General features: G+C 43.8%; 1 protein-coding gene and 1 long non-coding RNA gene across 5 annotated transcripts in view; one reads left to right on the top strand and one right to left on the bottom strand.

The window, feature by feature from the left end:
* LOC125412941 (uncharacterized) overlaps positions 1–17,317 on the bottom strand; it is a 33,004-nt gene extending 15,687 nt beyond the window's left edge. The window contains exons 1-2 of the long non-coding RNA XR_007235753.3: positions 16,746–17,317; positions 3,434–3,674 (exon numbers count right to left, since the gene is read on the bottom strand). This is a non-coding gene — a long non-coding RNA (uncharacterized LOC125412941). The remainder of the gene's footprint in view (positions 1–3,433; positions 3,675–16,745) is intronic.
* The window catches only part of Masp1 (MBL associated serine protease 1), a 65,333-nt gene continuing 59,491 nt past the window's right edge, over positions 16,416–22,257 (top strand). For 3 of the 4 annotated variants that reach the window (XM_048453881.3, XM_087901903.1, XM_048453882.3), the window contains exon 1: positions 20,765–21,007. In XM_048453881.3, coding sequence (XP_048309838.3) covers positions 20,765–21,007 — 243 coding nt within the window. Of the gene's footprint in view, positions 16,671–20,764; positions 21,008–22,257 lie in introns of those variants that run through there. The other variant, XM_048453880.3, reaches the window with a different exon arrangement.

Genomic DNA, 22,257 nt, shown 5'->3' on the forward strand with positions numbered 1-22,257 from the left:
GCAAACTGAAGGTCAGCTCTTAGAAAACACCTGGCCACTCATGATCCATAATTAATGTGAGTTAACTTCTAAATGATGGGATGTACCTGACTTTTTGGTTGTGCATTTTCCCATACCCTTCCTTGCTACACAAAACTGGCAGTAACAGGGATGTGTAGAGTTTTGGTAAACACCATCAGCAAGTACCAGAGAGAAACAACGGGCTAAGTACATACACTAGTTTAACTTAAAAACAAACAAAAAATCATTAATAGAAATTGCAAAAAAAAAAAAAAGGGCAATTTATATTTGAGTTTTACCTCAAGATTTTAAAAATTCTTTTGTTCATGCCTAATGCTTGCTTCTTGCTATAAAGAGGGAAGTTTGGAAACAGCCCATTGCCACTCTTACAAGTCCATCTCTGGCAGGGGTCTCAGCTAGCTGATAAGTCTTTTGTGCCCATGGAGATTTTTTTTTCTAATTTTTTTCCTGGAATAACATTTGCTTCTAGTTTAATAGAGTTTGGTGGTCTGTACCCTATCGTTGTATGACCCCCAGGGACTCAACAGCTGGGAACCCAGACAATGGCTCTGTTGCTGCTGCTAAAGATAGTTCTAACTAAAACTCTACTGTTCTGATAGAACTCAAGATTCAAAGGCTAATATGGAAACCTGTGAGCTCAGAGAGTTAGAATAACATCTGTCTAACTTTCTCTTTGCGCTGGCAACCAGGAAGTCACTCCCTTCCACACTGTTCCAACTAAGAAAAACAAAAACAAAAAACAAAACAAAGCATGCTAAGCTCCTCCCTGCTACTTCCTGTCAACCAGTTTGCTAACCCGGCCTTTTTGAACCCGGGTGAATTTTATTTAACTAATACGAATGCAACACATCTTTACATAGTTAACAAATGCAGCATGAGCAAATGTGACACATTTTTGCTCGGTTAAACAAATATTCCCCAACAAATAAATGTTAAACTAGAATAATTAAAATAAAGAATAGAAAGACCATGTGAAAATTACAAAAAAAAAGGAACCTAAAACCAACAATTGTCTTTCTGAAAAGACAAGTGAATAACTCTGTAAGTATCTATCCAGAGGCAAAAAAACTTTAAATAAAAAAAAGTTAGATGACAGATTATATCTGATACTATAGAAACACAAAGGATCATAAGACACAGCTTTGAAAAACTGTATACCAACAATTAAATAACATGAAATAAATAGGTAAAAAAAAAACTTACCAAGATTTAATGTGAAGAAATAGAAAATCCGAACACACACCAATAATATATCAAGAGATTTAACATAATTAAAAATTAACTTGGTAGTGGTGGCAGCACACACCTTTAATTCCAGCACTTGGAAGGCAGAGATTAGGCAGGACTCTGTGTTTCTGAGGCTAGCCTGATCTACAGAGTGAGTTCCAGGACAGCTTGGGCTACACAGAGAAACCCCGTCTAGAAGCCCCCCCCAAAATAATTGAAAACTTTCCAACAAATAAAAATCCAAAGACAGTGATTTGCGATGAAAACACTAAAATCTGTATTTCTCATGCTCTTCTAAATAGTTAAAAGGAAGAAAAACATTCAGACTTATTTTGTAGAGCCAGCACTACTTGTGATCAAAGTCAGACAATGATACTATAAGAAAAGAAATCTATATGCCAATGAAAGACCTGGATAAATCCAGACCCCTGTAGCAGAAAAAAATATAGAACCAAAAATCTAAGCAGGGAGAGAAGAATCAAAAAGCTAGATTAACCGGTTCAGTGGCTTTGTTTCAGGAACTAGCTGAAGATAAAGCTAGATTATAATCTTGAGAAACAGGAAGTTACCCCCTTGTGATTATCACTGGAATTTTTAGAATTTTCCAGTGGCACCCTCCCTACCCCCTTTGGATGGTTTCTTCCCTTAAATACTCCTTCTCCCAGCTACTCGGGGTCAAACTATCTACCCATGCATGGGAAATGAGTTTCAGCCCCAGTGCCCTGGTTCCTGTCCTGTCAATAAACCTCGTGTGATTGCAGCAAGGACGGTCTCTCGTGAGTTCCTGGAGGTCGTGTTATCCTGAGACTTGAGTGACAGTTTCCCTGCTCCAGAGGTCTTCTACCAATATTATTGATAGACATAGGAACTGACTCCTGAACAGGACTCTAACAAGCTAAATTCAACTGTTTGTTTGTTTGTTTCCATTTTTCTTTTGAGAGATCATTTAGCATGACAAAATGGAATTTCCTATTGGAATGTGTGGGTGGTACCATTTGAATGTGAAATGCTGCCTTAGGCTCAGGTAATCTGAACACTTGGGTCCCCAACTGTTGGTGCAGTTTGGAAAACTGAGAAACACTGGGAGATGTAGCTTCACAGGAGAACGTGTGTCACTGGAGGTGGGCCTTAAGGTTCTATAGCCCAGATTCCCTTCCTATTCTCTGCTGCCTAGTTGCAGATATAATGTGACCAGCTACCTCAGATCCTATGTCCTTACCTTTCTTGCCTCCATGGCTGTAACCTTCAAATTGTAAGCCAAAGCAAACTCTTCATCCTTTAAATTACTTCTTATAAGGTATTTGGTCACAGCAACAAGAAAAGTAACTTGTATAGAAGTTGGTATCAGGAGTGGGGTTGCTGCTGTGATAGACCTGACCATATGACTCTCTGGCCTTTGGAAATGGTTTGGGATAGCCAGGAAGGGCTTGGAGCTTCAGGCTGGAGGAGCTCTAGGACACCAGAAAGCAGAGCTTAAGGCGCCATTCTGATAAACATTTGAGAGATAAAAATTCTGAGAGAATTGTTGACAGTGTACTGGCTCTTGAGGCTCCAAAGAAGAATCAGGGGTTAATACGGAACTGGGCTAGAGATCATTAAAAGCGTTATTGTGACAAAGAATCTGGGTTCTTTTTAACCATGTCCTAAGGACTTAAGTGGGGCAGAATCCAAAAGTCACAGCTTAATCTGCTGTACACAAGTCAGTCTCAGGCTGTGACATAGTTACCACCCACCACTTTCCTCCTAAGTGAAAAAGAGCAACAGGGGGGACAGAAAAAAAATATGCAAACCATGCAATTTTATTAAGAAACGAGCATGAGCAAAGTTAGCGTGGCTGACAAGGCCGGGGCTGAGAATCAGTGAAGCTGTTGAAGAGGTTAACACCATAAAGAAAGAAAAAAAGAGTTCTGTCCCAGAACAATAAGAAAAGTGCCCTGAGGGTATGACCGCATCCTTCATACATTCCATCCTAAGATGATGTAAATACAATTGAAAGGAAAGACCTTGAACTGAAAATACAGCTAATTAGTTCCCTAATCTAAAACACTTGCCTAAAAGTGTGTTTTCCTGACCCAGAAACCAATACATACAGAGGCCACTACAATTTCGCTATTTCTTTAATCTGACAGCAGAACTTGATAGTGTCATCCATGAGGGACCAGTTTTGCAGCAAAATAAAACCCACCTTGCAATACAGATCATAGGATATTGAAGATACCAAAATTCTAAGATGTCCGTCGAGAAAAGTTGCAGTATAGGATGGAGCTGGGCCTCAAGAGAGGGCACACTTGCAGCAGGTGGCAGAAGGAGAGCTGCTCACTGCTGTTGCATTCCAAGTGATTTCAGCATGAGATCCCTGTGTCAGACACAGAGACGCCAAGTTTGCCGTTTACCTTCGTCTTTCCTTGTTAAGCCCCGATTCTCCCCTGTGGAACAATAATGTTGACTTTAGGTCAGGTGTTGGAAGCGTATACCTTGTTGTGGTTTGGGGAATTTTGTTTGTTTGTTTGTTTGTTTTTAATGTAACAGGGACACTCGCAGTGAAGAGTCTCAAGACTTGACCTTGAATAATCTTTGGACTATTAAAGACTACAGGGAATTTTAAGAAGGAAAAAAGACATTTTGAAGCATGAGATTGCCACGTGTCTAGGAGGGCCAAAGAAGAAATGCTATGGTTTAACTATACAAAGTCCTCCAGAGTTTCCCGTGTTGAAGCACTTGAGCCTCAGCTAATGATCATGTTTTAGGAGGCAGACTCTTGCTGTAGGAAGCTGGCCGCTATGGGAGGATGGTTTTATGTCCTTGTCTCATTTCTTGCCTGCTGTCTACTGCCTGCTGCCTACTCCAGATGCTCTGTGAACAGCTGCCTCCTTCTGCTGCTGCCCTCTGCTCTACCATTATAAACCAGACTAAACTTGTTCCTTCTTTTTCTTCCTTTTTCATTTCTTTTTTTCTTTCTTTCTTTTTTTTTTTTTTTTTTTTTTTTCTTTTTGAGACAGGACAACCTTAGCCGTTTTAAAATTCACTCGGTAGCCCAGGCTGGCCTCGAACTCACAGAAGTACACCCGCCTCTGCCTCTTGAATGCTGGAATTAAAGAGGTATGTTATGACCTCCCAGCCTAAACTTGCTCCCTCTTAAATTGTTTCCCACGGGGTATTTAGTCACATAAAAGTAATACAAATGGCTTAATACATGACAATCAATAAACATTATGTTATAACAAAACAGACAAAAACTGCATGATCACTTCAGTAGATGAAGAAAGGAGATGACAAAGCTGAACATCCTTTCATGATATTAGCAAAGTACAGAAGTAATGCATCTTTTGTTGTTGTTGTTTGGTTTTGTTTGTTTTTCGTAACAGGGTTTCTCTGTATAGCCCGGGCTGTCCTGGTACTCACTCTGTAGACCAGGCTGACCTCAAACTCAGAGATTTGCCTGCTTTGGCCTGGGATCAAAGGTATCCACTGCCACCACCACCTGGCTAAGTAACATATGTTAACCTAACAAAGGGCACATACAACATGCTTATAGCAACATCATATTCAACTGCTAAAAACCATGGAACTTTTGTTTTCCTCTTGCATCAGAACAATACAAGAATGTTCATTTGTGCTGGTACTGCTCAACATAGAGTTAACACTAGACAGAATAATAAGAGAAAATTAAATAATTAAATCAAAGATAAACAGGTTATAAAAAAATGTTAAATTGACATGATCTTATATATAGAAAGCTTTAAAAGTCTATTAAAAAATTTTTAAAATTAATTTTAAAAACTCACCTCAGGATACAGAGTCAACCCACAACTATCTGTAGCATTTCTATACATTAACATCAAACAAATAGAAAAGAAACTATGAAAACAATTCATTCACAATACCATAAAATTTAAACATTTGGGAATTAATTTAACTAAGGTGATAAAATATCAATATCCTGGAAACTGATGAAAGAAAGCAAATAGAATATGAACAAATAGGTGTACATCCTTCATCATGGATTTGAGAACTGATGTTAAAATTTCTTGGCAAGCAGGATTGCCCAGTGGGTAAAGATGATTGTATTAATCTGTCCTGTCCCTTTAAGAGGCAAGTCTCATCCACTCCCTCCCCCATTCACTGTGGCAGGCAAATCTTCCTTCCTGCTTGCAGCCTTAGTCTCTTCCTTTTTGGTCTCCCTCTTGAAGAGGCAGTTTCTCTGCCTCTCTCTCTCTCTCTCTCTCTCTCTCTCTCTCTCTCTCTCTCTCCTCTTCCCCCTTGTCTCTTTCTCTTCCATAACTCACTAAATGAATATTCAACCTCATGCTGCATGGTGTGCCTTTCCATGTCTCAGTCCCTGCCCAGGACCCCCTGCCTTCAGAGACTTGCAATGTGGTCTCATGGTGTGCCCATCCGTCTGTCTCTCTTTGTGGCCTGCTGCAGCCGCTTGGGGAACTGTGCTGTCCCTGCCTGGCACTGGCTGTTCTCGGGACCCGCTATTTGCTGCCTACCCACCACATGATCCATTGCCAACTGCCACCACTCTGGGGACCTGCAGTGTTTCTGCCACTGCAGCTGCCAGAGTACCTACGACATTTTTTATTTAATCCATTTCATTGGTGCTGTGAGACTCAGGGGGTTCTCCCACCCCTAACCCCTCTCCTGGAGATGGGATCCAGAACCAGGTATTTTTTTTTTCCCACAACAACCACGGGTTCCAGGCCCACTACCTGCTGCCACTGCTCAAGGACCCTGCAGCATTTTTAATTAATCCATTACAGTGATTGCTGCCAAGACTGAAGATCTAACTTCAATCCTGGTAATTGCAACTATAGAAAGAGAGAATCAGCTCCCACAAGGTGTCCTCAGACTTCCACATGTGCTCCATGACACATCTGCCTGTATGTATACACACAAAAATGAATATAAAAATATAAGTAAAATAAAATACCTATACTGCCCAAAGTTATATATAGATGCAATGATGTTGCTCTCAAAATTCTAAGGCATTTTTCACAGAAGTAGAAAAATATAAAAAATTTTATAGAACCACAAAATATTCCAAATAACTTCAACAAAACTTTACATAAAAGAACAAAGTTAAAAATGACATAAGTCTTGATTTTACAATATAGTGAGAGTAACATTTTTATCTAAAATCTACAACACTTAAATCAAAATAACTTGATAGTGGCACAAAAATAGATATGTGGACTAATGGCACATAATAGAGACCTCCATAAATAAGGTAATGCAGATGCAGTCATCAAACCTTTGCCAAAGGCATCAAAAATACCCCTGGGGAAAGACAGTCTCTTCAATAACTAGTATTAAGAAAACTATTCATGAAATGAATTAAATAAAAAATGCTGCAGGTCCCTGAGTGGTGGCAGTGGGCGTTGGGGCACGTGGCGAGCAGGCAGCAAACAGTGGGTCCTGAGAGCAGTCAGTCCCAGGCAGGGATAGCGCAGTTCCCCTAGTAGCTGCAGCAGGCCACGAGGAGAGAGAGATGGATGGGCACACCATGAGACTACGCCACTGGTCTCTAAAGGCGCCTGGTCCCAGGCAGGGAGCCACGCAGCAGGCGAGAGACAGAGACATGGATAGGCACTCCATGCAGAGTGAGGATGGATATTTATTTAGTGGGTTATGGAAGGGGAGGGGTAGAAGAAGAAGAAGAAGAAGAAGAAGAAGAAGAAGAAGAAGAAGAAGAAGAAGAGAGAGAGAGAGAAGAGGAGAGGAGAGAAGAAGAGAGGAGAGAGACAGAAGGGAAGGGAGAGAAAGGAGAAACAGAAGCTACCTCTTTGAGAGGGAGATGGAAAAGGAAGAAACTCAGGCTGCAAGTAGGAAGGAAGATCGGCCTGCCTCGGCAGATAGGGGAGGGAGTGGGTGTGGCTTGTCTCTTAAAGGGACAGAACAGATCATTGCATTCCCATCTCCTTTTCATAATAAAAAGTCGGGATGTTAGGCACCACAGGTAAAAAGAATTGGGGGTGGCAGATTCTCAAGACTGCTTCCTGTTTATTTGTGGGCATCATCTTGGGAAGGTGGGAACTTGAGACAGCTGGGTGCTGTCACATCCTGGCATAGCTGGTCTTTCTGTTCCTTTCCGTTGTTTGTAGTATTGAAATGTCTGATGTCTCTTATACCTGTTTAAGGTACTGGCAGAACAGAGGAAAACGTTAAGTTTAGGAAATAAAATTAGGACCATGGAATTGAGAGGGGTGTATCTAACCTATTTAAGGTGGATCCTTGGATTCGGCTCCCTGGAACTCACAAGAATTCTTTGTTCTTGTGAAAACAGAAGCTTCAGACATATACATTATATAAACAGTAGCACATTCATGTCAGAATGACTGTGACATATATTTTTGCACAATGAAAAGTATCTTTAAGACTATGGAAGGCAGCAGGAGAGAGAAATTTGATAGCATGCACTTGTCCTCACACCTTTATAGCTCGTAGGTCTTATATTTGTATTTTACTGAAATTTATTTGGTGAGGTTGTCCTTTTAAACTGACAAACCCTCTCAGTTGTCAAACTGCATCAGAGATCTTTGAGAAGGATAAAATTTTACTTGAGTTACTGACTAAAAACGACAGAGAACTTACTTGGTTGGCACCTAGAGCTACTCCTCAGGGTCCTCTATGGTCACTGAAGATCATATTTGCCTTCTGCTATTTAGCACAGGGCCTATCAGGCTTCAGAAGATTCTGTGGCTAAGAAATCTGTAGGAAGACAAGCCTACCTTGACCAGAGCAGCTAAGCTATCGATTCCAGAGATTCTGTCCACATCTGGAGATCTTCAGTTTATATAAAAGGCAGTTTTTCCCAGTGATCAGTGGTTGGCAACTGAAGCGAATTGCAGATGGACATTATTCTGTGCCCATTTATCTGTTGTCTTCTTTGGTGGAAGTAGAGTGCTGCTAGAAGCCAAACTGTCTCTTTTTGTTATGAAAAGTTTTTTAATAATAAATATTTAAATGGCATATTCTCCAGATCTCTGAGCAGTTGAAGGCTGTTTATCAGGTAAAACTACAGCATAGAATCTGTCTGGAGAGCTGGGTCTGAGCTTGACTGTACTGGCTCATAACTTAACAGGTAAGATTTATACTTGTAAAAAAAACAGAAAGAAGAAAAAACTACTTGCAATAGAAGGTTAACGGCAGAACTGGCAATAGTAGAGAACAGCTTAATATATCTTAAATGAGGGGTGGATTAAATATAAAGGTTTTTGCAAGAGACTTGAAAGTACATACCAGTTTAAAACATGAGACTTATTGTTTTTGTAGTCTGAAATGAGATGCAGGGAACAGACAATTATAACAGTAAACATAGGTGCATTTAGGTTACATGTATGAACACACACACATAGAGTGAACAGGAATTGGGTGAAGTGGATGCTTTTGGTGGGCCCTACCAAAGGCATGCCACTGCACAAAACACACATGCAACAGAGTCAGCAAGAAGAATTTAGAGACAAAAGCATAAGTAAACTGGGGGACCAGGTAGAGTATACTTCATTAAAGATGGTGGGACTATCATCTGAGCTGGCTCTCAGTTAAGATGGTGGTGAAGTTACCTGACTTCAGTTAAGATGGCAGTAAGGTCACCTGACCTTAGTCAAAATGGCAGTAGTCACATGTTGTATGGAAAAGCCACTGAGTTAAGATGGCGGTGAAGTCAACTGACCTCAGATAAGATGGCAGTAAGGTCACCTGACCTCAGTCAAAACGGCATCAGTAACATGCTGTTTGGAAAAGCCACAAGTTTTGAGCTGCAGGGATTTTAAGCTTAATAATAAGAGAGACCTAGAGGCATGATCTGCCCTGTGGCTGATCTGACATGCCACAAGCCGCAGAGGGGAGCAAAAGACTGGAATTGAAAATAAAAAACCGCCTCATGAATCCGACCAATCTTGTTGGCAGCAGTAGTGTTGACAGGGACAGTTTGAGGAAACTGCTTCCATTTGCCTGTGCACTGACAGTAGTTAGTTAGAAAGCTCCTGCTGACAGTAGTTAGAAAGCTCCCATAAAAGTAGAGCCAACAAGACACTGGTGGAGTGAGAGTAGGAGCTAAAGAAGTAGGGAATTAAGGCCTGGGGTTTTAGTGCATCTAAAAGGTATCCATCCTGGGGTGGACAGACATGGATGACTTGCTACCCATACCTTAAACTGTGAAAACCCACAAAAAACGGCAGGACCACAAGGTGCACAGGGAAGACGTCTCTCTACTGTGGGCAGGGTGTGAATGAGCACGTCACCATCACAGGACCCATGGGAGAGTGTTCCCTGTCCATGAGTGGGGTGCTAAAGCCTGACTGGATTAGGTTGGGGTGACTTGGAAGCCAGAGAAGCCAGAGGCCACTCTGAGCAGCCTTTCATGGCAGGGGAAGAAAGAAAAGAAAGAAAAAAGAAAGAAAGAAAGAAAGAAAAGAGAAAGAAAAACTGAGGGGCCCTGGGCCCCCAGTTGAATGCACCACACAGAGTGTGCAGTGCTAGCATGGGAGGAATGACCCCAGCTCAGTCTGGTCACAATTTTAGTTAAGGGAAGCAATTCAGAGATGAATGTCAGTGAAATGCTCAACTATCTGTGGTTGGGGGCTCTCCCCCATTTCTAGGAACTCCAGAAGATTGCTGGGAGCTCACGGGTCAATTCCTTGTATTCAGTGAAATGGTTAAGCTGACCAGAATAGGGAAAACTCACTAACTAAAGCTGGTGGTGTGTGTAGAAATCACACTGTAAAAATCACGCTCAGGCATATGGAACATGTGGTTATTGTGGAACAAAATACCTGGTTCCAGATCCCAATCCCGGGAGAGGGACTCAGGGCAGGAGAGCCTCCCAAATCTCATGGCACCAATGAAATGGATTAAATAAAAAATTGCTGCAGGTTCCCAAGCAGTGGCAGTGGGCAGCAGGCCATGTGGCAGGCAGGCATCAAACAGCAGGTCCCGAGAGCAGCCAGTCCCAGGCAGGGATAGCGCAGTTCCCTGAGGGGCTGCAGCAGGTCACGAGGAGAGACAGACAGATGGGCATGCCACAAGACTATGCCGCACATCTCTGAGGATGGCTGATCCAGGACAGGGAGCCATGCAGCAGGCAAGAGACAGAGACATGGATAGGCACACCATGCAGAATGAGGTTGGATATTTATTTAGTAGGTTATGGAAGGGAAGGGGGAGAAGGAGAAGAAAAGAGAGTGAGAGAGAGAGAGAGAGAGAGAGAGAGAGAGAGAGAGAGAAGGGAGAGACAGAAGCTGCCTCTTCAAGAGGGAGACAAAAAAGGAAGAAACTCAGCCTGCAGGCAGGAAGGAAGATCTGCCTACCTCAGTGGATGGGGGAGGGAGTGGGCGTGGTTTGTCTGTTAAAGGGACAAAACAGATCATTACAAACCACATGGAAAAAAAAGAAAAGAAATTAGGGACTTAGCTAATATTAAACAACAATATAAAAATAATTTAAAATAAATTAAATACAAACATGTTAGAAGAAAACACACTTGTGTGCTTGTTTGTTATATGGCATTACTGTTCTGGGAGATGGTGACACATCAGGAAATGGGGTTTCCCTGGAGGATGAGGGTTGCTATGAGGGTGAACCTACAGGTTTAGAGGTAGCCCCTCTTCCCTGTGTATGGCCATGTCACACACAAGCTGCCACCACTACAAAGCACCACCTCCCATGTGCCCCGGGAAACCAGAAACTAATTTGTACCTATCAGATATGTTCTTCTAGAAGAGATATATATTAATTTGTTGAATCTATACATTTCTCTTTATACATCTATTTTAAATCATATTGCATATCATAAACATATGAATTGTTGTACTGTGATGTAACAATTAAAGGTGTTTAATTTTTCATGATGATGGACATTCTGACTGAGCTGAGATTGAATCTCAATGTAGTTTTAATATGAATTTCCTTGATGGCTGGGGAAGCTGAGCATCTTTTTTGTAACATGAAGGAGCCTGCTTGTTGGGGTTTCTGTCCTGCCCAGTTCCCTACAGCCGGCAAGGTCCCAAAGAAAATCACACATAGGTCTCCATAAATTATAAGCTGATTGGCCCATTAGCTCTAGCCTCTCACTGACTAACTCTCACATCTTGATTAACCCATTTTTCTGATCTATGTTAGCCATGTGCTCAGTACCTTTTTCAGTGGGGCAGATCACATCCTGCTGCTTCGGTGATCTGGGCAGGAGTAGGAGGAATCAGCTTCCTCCTTCCCAGAATTCTCCTGTTTATTTAAAACGTGTTTATTTAAAACATGATTGACAGAATACAGACAAATCTCCCATACCACTTTTTACTTACTCATTGACTGTTTGCACTTCATCCTCTCTGTGAACTGTCTATTCATTTCACTTATTACTGTAGTTTTTTGACATTAGAGTATTTAGGGGTTTTAGTCCTTTATATAGCCTAGGCGTTAAACTTCTGCCAGACATGTAGCTGGCAAAGATTCCCTCTTGTCCCCTCTGTTGTCTCTCCGCTAGATTATTTTCTTTGCTGAGCAGAATCCTTTCAACTTCAGACGATCATTTGTCCATTCTTGATTTTGTTTCCTTAGCTGCCCCAGTCCTTCTCAGAAAATCTTTCCCATACCTCTCTCTTGACACACCGTCCCTGTGTTCTGTTCTGACAGAGTTGGGGCTCCAGGGTTTACATAAATAAAGTTCCTTTGACAACTTTGTATTGATTTTTGTGCAGTGTGAGAGATGGGGATCTAGTTCTGTTCCCTTGGCACGGATACCTAGTTTTCCCAGCACTGCTGTCGAAGAGGCTTTCTTTTCTTCAATGTGTATTTTTCACATATTTGTAACAAACAATGTCTTTCATGAATAAAAAGCCCTAGGGAGTGTGTCAAAAAACAAACCCTAAGAACTGATAAACATGTACAGCAAAGTAGCATGATGCAAAATCAACCCATGAAAATCAGTACCTTTCCTATACACTAAAAAGTAATACACTGAGAAAGAAATCAAGAAAACAACCCCATTTATGATAATGATAATAATATAGATAGGAATCAGCCCAATGGAGGGAATGGAAATCTCTACAGTGAAAACTGTAAGACACCAAAGAAAGAAATAGAAGAAGAGGCTAGAAAACTGAAAGACTGCCCATGAGCATGGGCTGGCAGAATTAATATTGAGAAAATGGCTATACTATCAAGTTTGATCTGTAGATTCAATGGAATTCCTATCATAATCTCAATGATAGTCTTCACATAAAGAGAAAAGAAATCCTAAAACTCATAGAAGCAAAAAAGAGCCCAGATAAGCCAAAGCCACCCTGAGCAAAAGGAACTATGCTGAAGGAGCAAAGAAAAAATTACACCAGACTTCAAGTTATACTACAGAGCCATAGTGACAGAAATGGCGGAGTACTAGCAAAGAAACGTATGTATAGCTCAGCAGAATAGATGACCCAGAAACACGCCCAGACAACTACCGCCGCCTGGATTTTGACAAGGTTTGTGTTATATATATCCAACTTTCCATATATATGCGATTTCCTCTTTCTCTCTCTCTCTTTTTTAAAATCTGTAATGTCATGAATATTCAAATTCAAGGAGCAGTATCTAGTCTACTAAGGGAAAGAATGGTCCCTGAGATTGAGGTCAGGCAGGCCTGAACTCCAGATGTTAATCATCGGCTTGCGGGCACTCAGAATTTCTCTAAACCACCATGCTTGCATCTGTGAAAACATGTGACTATTCCCTGCAATAACACATAGGCATTTCCACAGAAGCCTAAAGAGATCATAAAATCTAAGAAGACCAAGGTGCCCTATGCTGTGTGCATCAAAAAAAAAAAAAATGGTACAATCATGCCAGGCGGGGTTTCATGATTTCACACTCAACAGCCACGTTGTGATGAAGTGATTTGGGTCTCCCAGGACAAAGCATGAGAATTCTTTTAACGTCCCACATTATTGTAAAGACCTGGAGGCTCAGATGCCATGGTATTTGGCATCCTGTTGGTCGATATGCCGCATGACCTAATGTTTATTTTTTGTTTTGACTCGGGTGTCACTATGCAGCCTAGAGTAGCATTGAACTCGCTGTCCTCCTGCCTCTCTCCTGAGGACGGGGATTGCAGCTAGGCTCCGTCACAGCTCCTTCCACGCTCTAATTCCAAACTGCACTCTGCAGTTCTTGGTTCGTTTTTCAGATATTGAGCAGGAAGCCTGGATTACAGGCTTTGTACCCTCCCCCTCTTCCCCCCACCCGTCCCCTGTCGTCCCCCCTCCGTACCACCACCACCCCCAGAAGAAAAGTCCATTGACCAAATTCTTTACATTTTCTGACACATTGGTAGAGTTCCAGAAACTTCCACTCGGCCGCTACAAAATAAATACTTGGGTAGAAAATGTAAACCCCTGTGCTCCAGAGGAGGAATGTTGTAGGACTCATCCCCTTAGAAGCTGCCTTCCTGATCGGGTTTCCTGACTGTAATGAGAGGGCTCTGAGCCCACCCCTCTGGCCCCCGTTTCTTTGCTCAGAACTGAAGAGCTTTCGGTTCCTTGCGTACATTTTAAGCCACCCTTGTTAAACTTTTAAGGATACTAATTGAATCTTTCCAAACATGATTTTTCTTAATATCTGTGATAGGGTTCTGGGTAATGAGTGGAGACACTGTCCAAACCACAGATGCAGCAAGCAGCGCTGTTGTGAGGGCTGCTCTGGCCCGTCTCTGCCCAGACAATCAGCCCACCATCAGTGCCTCTCTTCAGGCCCATGTCATGCTCCGTGCGCTCACACTCGAAGAGATGCCATCCCTAAGAAAGCAGGTGATTTGTCTGAGGCCCCAAGAACTGGGGCTACCGAACGGTAACCCCGTTCTCTGAACCCCAGAGCAGTGTGGGCATCCTCCCACACCCAGATCCCATGAGGACAGCTCAAGGAGTCTTCGGGAGGTGTGAGTCACACCTTGAGCCTTCCCTGCACCTCAGTGAGTGCCTCCACTCCCGCAGCCCCTGCTGAGCCTTGGCTGACTCCTGGAGAAGGCGCATACCAGATCTGCCTCACGGTGCCAGGACTTCAGCTCAGAATATCCTTCAAACGTCTCCCATTGATCACTGGCAGCCTTAAAAAAGCACGGGCAGGAAGCTATTCCCGGAGGCCTAATTGCTCTATGTGACACTTTACAAGGGACAGCTTATGGCTCTCCCTCCCAAGCCCTTTGCTCCGTGCCCAGATCCAGAATAACCGCCTTCGCTAGCCTGTATGCTGAATCCAGGGAGGGCGGGCTAGGCTGCAGGGAAAACTGCGAGACTCCTCTCCCGGGCAAGGCCGCTGTGCGCTGTGTATGGCTTGCCAAGTTCTTTCTCCTTTGGTTTGAAAACCCTTGTGTATTCCAAAAGAAATGCAACCCATGTGTTTCTGATTCGTTTATACTTAAATCATTAAAATGTTGTTTTGTGAGAGTTATTTGATGTCTAAAGAGCCTGACAGTCTGCTTAATGGGAAATTTACAGACTTTTCTTTTTATCTGGCCTGAGACAGTGAACACTTCTCTCAGACAATGCCTGAGTCCAGACTCCCCCCCCCCCCCGCCGCCCCGTCTTGCACCTGCATTATCAACCGCAGCCCTGTAGCCACCATGCCAAGCACACAAGAGCTAAAAATAGAGAAACTGGAGAGAAAACGGGCAAGAATTAATTATAGGGAACGTCGTCGTCATTGCTCCCCCAAATATGTCCAAGGAGTGCTGTCTAGGGGGCGGGAAATGTGTGTTTGTCACCTTGGATGACTGAGGGCACCTGCCACCATCACAATTTCACTTGATCAGAAATGGTGTGATACCCCAAGTGGTCCGTCAGGGTGGATGGGAAAGACAGATCACAGCTAAGTTCTGGACTGGTGTCTAAAGCGCTTCTCAAATGACTCAAAATTGAGCATCTTCTCTCGTGGGTGTGTGCATTACACAAAGGCCACATGGCTTAGAGTATCCTACAGAGAGCCAGGGTCATAGAACGGGTAAGAGAAGGAATTCGTCCTCCCTTTCGAGCTATGTGACCAACTTCTCCGGGTAGTACCCTCGTTGGAAAGTGGAGACAATGCCACCACTGACCTGAACAAAGGTGCTTGAAGGGATGAGTGTGAAACGTGCCTAGCACAGTGCCTGTTCTGAGTAACAGCTGGCTTGCAGAGGTGGTACCCTCGGGAGTGATAATGGGTATCTGAGGTCAAGGCCAGTTGTATAATCTTGGCAAGTCACCACTCCTTCACCTGTAAAGTTGGAGCACAGAGACCCTCAGAAGCTTGTGAAAGTGATCTGGCTAGCGTTAGTGCCTGGCACAGAAACCATGCTCAGGGAGTCCCGCTTCGACTCTCTCTTCAGCGTTGCTGCCATTTTGTGGAGGGGATTATTGGTGTGGAGGGGGTTATGTCACACAGAAAGGTCAGAGTGCAGAGGTCACTCTGTGGTAGGAGTTATAGTTTAGGGGTTAACTATAGAGAGACTTCCATGCAGAGAGAGTCCCCCTTACTACTTGGCTTGGCATGGGGCCTCTACACTGTTTCTCCACAGACCTAGGACACTAACTTTTCACAGACACAGGTCTTTCAATACCCACAGGTCACCTGGTTCTCTGTCTATGCTGAAGCCCTTTCCCAAATGGGTAGGTTAGACCTCTACACACCCGCAGTTAAACTGTACCACAAAGTCAAGTGGGGAAGAGAAAGTAGCCAGGAGCAGAAACTGGTGCTCCCTCAGACCGGGCCAAGTGCTCAGTTCTGAGGAAAACCTGCAGATGTCCACAAACAGTCCGAGGCTTGGGATCTGCATTATTTTTATTTTTTTTTTATAATCTCCTAGAACTGCCTTTTGAGTTGGCTGTTTCTGTTTAATTGTTCTTTTGCTGGGGTCCTGAAGTAGAACTATTATAGCCAACAGCAAGGGAGGCTAAAGAAGAGAAATTAACCTCTCTCTCTCTCTCTCTCTCTCTCTCTCTCTCTCTCTCACACACACACACACACACACACACCCACCACACACTCACACACCCACCACACACTCACACACCCACCACACACACACACACACACACACACACACTCTTACACACACACACACACACCTCTGAGTCTCTCAGATTTTTTTTTCTCCTCAAGGGCTGCAGTCCCTCCCAAGGAGGGGACTGGCCAGCAGATCTCCCAAGGAAACAGTTCTGTCAGGTCCCTCTGCATGTGCAGAAGCTCAGTCAGAGAGAGGAGAGGGAGAGCCAGAGGGAGAGGGGGAGAGGGGATCTGTTGCAGGCAGGGGAAGGCGTGACCTGAATGGAGAATGCCAGCCAATTCCAGAGACAAACAGGGACCTCAGAACAAAGATAAGGCATCGTTAACACCACACCGGGGACTGGGACAGACTCACAGACAAGTCCAGCAGACGGGACCAAGGCCAGGAGCAGACAAGGCAGGAAAATGAGGTGAGTGAGGTTCCCTCTCTAAGACCAAGTGTAGAGCAGCCCTCTGGGTTTGACCTTGTCTCTAGGCAGACTCACCTGCTTGCCCTCTGGGTGGCTGGGGATGGGGGATTCTCACCAATCCTCAGGGTCCCCGCAAAGGGCGCCCTGTCTCTGGGGCACCTTCCCAGAGACTCCCGGAGTCTTGCAACTTGAAACCAGATAGTTTGTACAAAGCCGGATCGTGGCGCGGCGCGGCTGAGGCTCAGATTTCTCCCTCTGCCAGTACAGGGTGCTGCCTACTGGCCAATGTGATCCTCCTCCTCCTCCTCTTGCCCACAAGGCTTATTCTTCATTTTCCTACTCAGCATAGAGCAATGCTTTCTTTCTCGCAACACTTTGAGAGTTAGATAATGTGTTTGTGTGTTTATTTCTTCTAAACAGAAAAGAAACCAGTTCCCCACGGCTAGGCTCAGGGGTTTCTTGAGCCTTCCGAAGTTTGCCCATTAAACCTCAATTTAGAAAACTAAAAACCTGTCCCCATTTTACAGTTCCCTATAAATTCTTCATTTCTCACTGAAATCAGGGGCAGCTGGTGACATGAATCAGGCTATGAAATGCACCAAATGGCTCTTAAAGAGACACCACAGTTTTTCAAAGGAGCGTTTGGAATTCTGAAACCTACCACTTTAAATTCTAACAGGCTTGAAACTCTTCAACCTTTCTTGCTTCTTGTATTGCTTGAGGTTCCTCGCCAGGCATTTCTTATGAGCTTTCCCAGAGTCTGAAGCCCCAACTATTGTAATTATTTTTTTTTATCACTTGTAAGTGTCAAAGTGTCAAACATCTAAAGGGAGCAAGAAAAACCGCTTGGTGGGTGTGTCAAGTCCCCTCCTGCCTATTTCCCTCATCACTTTCCTTTTCAATTGGCAGTTTCTGTGTTTCTCTTCTTCGCTCACCTAGCACCTTTACTGAGTCCAGGGCCAATAAGGGGTTTCAGTCTCCGTGACTTTGAATTCTATGTACCTATGGCTCAGAGGAAGAGCAATCTCTAAAAGTTCATTTCATCGACCTGATCTTTGTAAAGTCATTTTTTAACCTGCCAGAAAAATTCATTTTCCTTTCTTCTAAAACAATGGCTTTTCTCCCTTTGTATTCTGGATAATAATCTGCTTTACCTGTATCTCAGCCGTTTCAAAGCACGCCCTTGCCTAGGCTTGACCTGGAGTTAGAACAACTCTCACTCATTTCCCACCTAGACTGGACTGGACAGGCTCGCCAGTGCTTCCTGGGTCCTAATCTCCACCCACCTCCAACCCCAGACATGGCCCCTCTTCCTTTGTTCGCATCTCTGGCTGTATCTCTTACCATCTCTGGAATGGCTGCTTATTTAAATGTCCACTTCCCCTTCCAAGAGATGCGATCAATGTCTTCATCTTTGTAGACTGTCTGCATGGTCATGTGACCAGCACCTAACAGAATGCCCCTTTCCTAGTAGAAATCCAATAGATGTGCTTGAGTTGAATTCAATAACTGAATATCAAAAAGACGTGCCAGGGCACCATTCTCCTGGCTCACTCTGCAGGGTCTGGACTCACAAGCATACGACTCTTCAGAGTTTGCAGGAGACTTTCACGAGCATTGTCTCATCCCCTGGCTTCAGATTTTGTGTGACATAAGGATTAATGGATACATAAGATAAAAGCAGTTAAGCAACTTGCCCAGAGCTACGCTGATGATCTTGAAAAAGGCCCAAACTCATTCTTGTGTCTTTGGGCTCCAAGCATTTTCCTGCTGTATCCTACCGGGCTCTCGATCCCAGCTGCAGATTACAATGGTCTATGGTACTTTAGGAATGCCAGTCCCTAGGCAGTAGAACAGAATTTCAAGCATAGGGAGGCAGTGGGGGACGGTTCAAACATTAGTAATTTCTTTAAAAAAAAATTTCACATAAAGCTATGGGTTTTTTAAATTATTTTTCACAGGATTAATTGCTTTGGCCAGATGCCTGGGCATGATACGGGCATGGGTCCCAACTTCTTCTGTGAGCTTTTGTTATTCTTTTCTGCTGTTGAAGTTAATTCGCCATATGGTATTTGGCATGATGTGCCATCTCTTAGGGTATACTTTTCATCGTCTGTCAAGTGAGGGTGTTGGGTAAAGGAGCAGTGTTGTCTCTCCCAACCCTGGATCGTAGAAATGGAGTGTTGGTGGTGTGTACACTGAATAGAGGAGTGAATGGAGGCGCTCAGACATGCCACTCATCCCGCCATCTGACACACGCAACTTCCTTATACAGCCCCGCTAGCCCGCTCTCCCCACAGAGACTAGTACATCCCGGCTCTCTGTATCACTTTTTGACATTTTAAGCAAATGTAACCCAACTTTTTGATCAACTGGAGGATAGATAACAGGTGTCAGGAATTGTACAGCCGGTGCCTGGTGCCTACGAAGCCAAAACACGAGTGTGACGAGAAACGAGAGCTGCCACGCATATCCTTTGATTCACAGCCCCTAAGGCAGGCAAGCAAGCAAGCATATGCTTCAGCCTCTTACATGAATGGAGACAGCGGCTTCATGTGTCTTAGTCTGACAGACCCTTCGTGCACACTCACCACATACAGCCCTGGGGCCTGGGCTGAGGGTTCGGTCAACTGCCAGCCTCAGCAGAACTGGCCTGAGGAAGCTTTCTCCTCTGTGTGTTCTCGGGAGGGGGGTGGAGAGGGGAAGATGTGGATAAAAGCAACCTTTCAGCCTTGTGTAATCCAGTTGTCACTATTGCAGGGAAGTCAGGGCTGGGAGCCAAAGCTTCTACTGTCAGGAAGTGGCATGATGGGCCATCAGAGCAAGCCTTTACCTAGGGCTTGATATTAAAGCTTATCCCAGTGCTCCTGAGCAGAGCAACCCTGTGGGAAGTCATCATTATTGTCATATATGAGATGAACTAGATGGGGAACTCTCCCAACACTTCCCTGAAGTGAGCAGGAGAAGTAAAGTCAGGGCCTGGAGTTGAAGCTGCTCTTCCAAGTCAGGCACAGCTGAACCTGTGCTCTCAGCCCTGGTGACGGTGACAAAAGGCCTGGACACTAGCCTGTAATTCCAGACCTGGGGAGGCAAAGACGAGAAGATCCCTGAATCTCATTGGCTAGCCAGCCTAACCTAATCAGCTAGCCCCAAGTCCCAGTGAGAGATGCTGTCTCCAAAAGCAAGGTTGATGGCTCCAGAGGAATAACACCTGAGGTTTATTTCTAGCCTCCACACTCATGCACACATGCGTGCACACTCGTGCACACACACACACACGCGCGCACACACACACACAAACACACTCGGGTGTATGTATGTGCGTATGCATGTGCATGTGCAGACAACAATATCAGAAGTGAGTCCAGGAACCTATTAGGAGCGTAGCTAAGGAGTCATGCTTGCGATGTTTGAGTTCAAGGTCCTTGGGTCTTGCTGGGAAAGCGCTACACCGTGATCTGACCATTAGGACTATGATCAGCCTTAGTTACCCCGCTTCGGTATTGCGTCATCCATGTTTGATACCGTGTTGTCCCTACCCCCTTTCTTAGCAGCCCATTACTTTCATTTCCAGAAATGAATTAGAAACTTTCAATTCCCACAGAACCAAGTCACCAAGACTTATTTTGTTCATTCTATCTTTATCAAGATTTTTTTTATAGTTTGACTGGTATGTGATAAACAATCTCTTTCAGAATAGTAAATGTGTTCCGTGTCTGTAGATTCCCCTACTAAGTTTGGGTTTTATCGCAATATTAGCTATTATTACTTGTATATTTAAAACTACATAATTTATGGCTTCTAAATGAGGTACAATTGAAGAAGCAATACCAATGATCATTTAATTATAGTAGTTATGTTCCCAAGAGTAGGTGAACATGGACCAGGGTCCCAAATGTACTACTTTATAGAAAACTTGAGTATGCATACCAGATTTACTAAAGACCAAAGCTAAAACCATCTTAGAAATTGTCTAGTTACTTTCTCCAAATGTCCTGCAGACCTGGTAAGCAAGACCCCCAAGGAGAAAAGCAGTAAGCGCAGCTATTTAGCTTGGGGGACCTGTAATCACTGATGTAAGGCAAACCTCACTCATGTCTTTCAGGTTGCTCCTTCTCTACCATGGACTGTGCCTTGCCCTGTTGGAGGTTTCTGCCCATACCGTGGAGCTAAATGAAATGTTTGGCCAGATCCAGTCCCCTGGCTATCCAGATTCCTATCCAAGTGACTCCGAAGTGACTTGGAATATTACTGTCCCGGAGGGGTTCCGGATCAAGCTTTACTTTATGCACTTCAACTTGGAATCCTCCTATCTTTGTGAATATGACTACGTGAAGGTAGGACCACCAGTGTTCTCTAACTGGGCGTAGATCAGGTACCATTCTTACCTTGGGGGGATGCAGCTAGTGAGGGGGACACGCAAGGCAACAGTGCCATGAAAGATGTGATGGGAGTGGTATGCCAAGTTCAGGTCTATGAAAGCTGGAGGGTGATTTGGCTTTTGGCTCGATACATCTTTCTCCCTACTCGATTCTCAATGTATCCAGTAGCTTCTGCTCCAACATACCAATAAAGGGATAGATCCAAGAACAAGCAGTAATCACAGAGAATCCTCGTTCTGTCTGACACTGAGGTATTAGAAAGACTGCCAAATGCCTTATATAATGACTGGATGTTTGGAACTATAGGCTGTGCAGCAGTCAATAGGGAAGAGGCAAAGTCTGGATGGAAGGTTAGTGTGGGATTCTGAGGACCTTAAATACCATGTCAAAAAGTTTATATTTTTATTAGCCAAGAGTATGGCCAGGAAGGGAAGGGACTTTTACTGGCAAATATTAAAATGGTTAATATCAAAATATTAAACATGTAGAGAGAGCAGGTGAGCACCACAATTTACAGACAGCATTCTCTGGAATTGCCATGGGTGGGACATTCTGGTTTCAAAGTGGGGCTAAAATGGGCGGGCGCGCATGCCTGCAGCTCCAGGATGTAGAGGTTAGGAATAGGGCAATGGTGAGTTAGCCTTGGAACAAACTCAAATTGTGTCTTCAAAAACAAAACAAAACAAAATTTTAATAATAATAACATGGACCTGGAAAGATTCAGCGCATTCTAAGAGATCAAATTTACTCAGGTTGTACCTACTTCAAAAGTTCTGAAAACTAAAAACCAACTTTCTCTTTTTAATGTGTTTATTTATCTATTTTTGTGTCTGAGTATTTTGCCGGCATGTATATAAGGGCACTACATGAGTGCAGTGCCCACGGAGCCCCAGACAGAGCATTGGCCTCCCTAGAACTGGACTTACAGGTGGTTATGAAGCACTGTGGGGAGTGCTGGTCCCAGAGCTGCTGGGAGATCAGCCTATGCTCTTCGCCACTGAGCCATCTCTCTGGCCCAGGAAGCCCCTCCTAACTTCTCTCCGACTCTTGGGAAAAAGGTTCCCCCCAAAGCTCTTGAGCAGCTTTCTCTACTTAACCACAAATCTACTTTTATTTTCCCTTCCCACAGTAACACTTAACCTTGTACTAACCAGAATGTTTGATCGACGGCATAGTAGTGAATTTACCAGGACCCTTTATACTGA

Source organism: Myodes glareolus, chromosome 2 (assembly GCF_982192425.1).
Source record: "Myodes glareolus chromosome 2, mMyoGla1.1, whole genome shotgun sequence".
Taxonomy (NCBI): Eukaryota; Metazoa; Chordata; class Mammalia; order Rodentia; family Cricetidae; genus Myodes; species Myodes glareolus.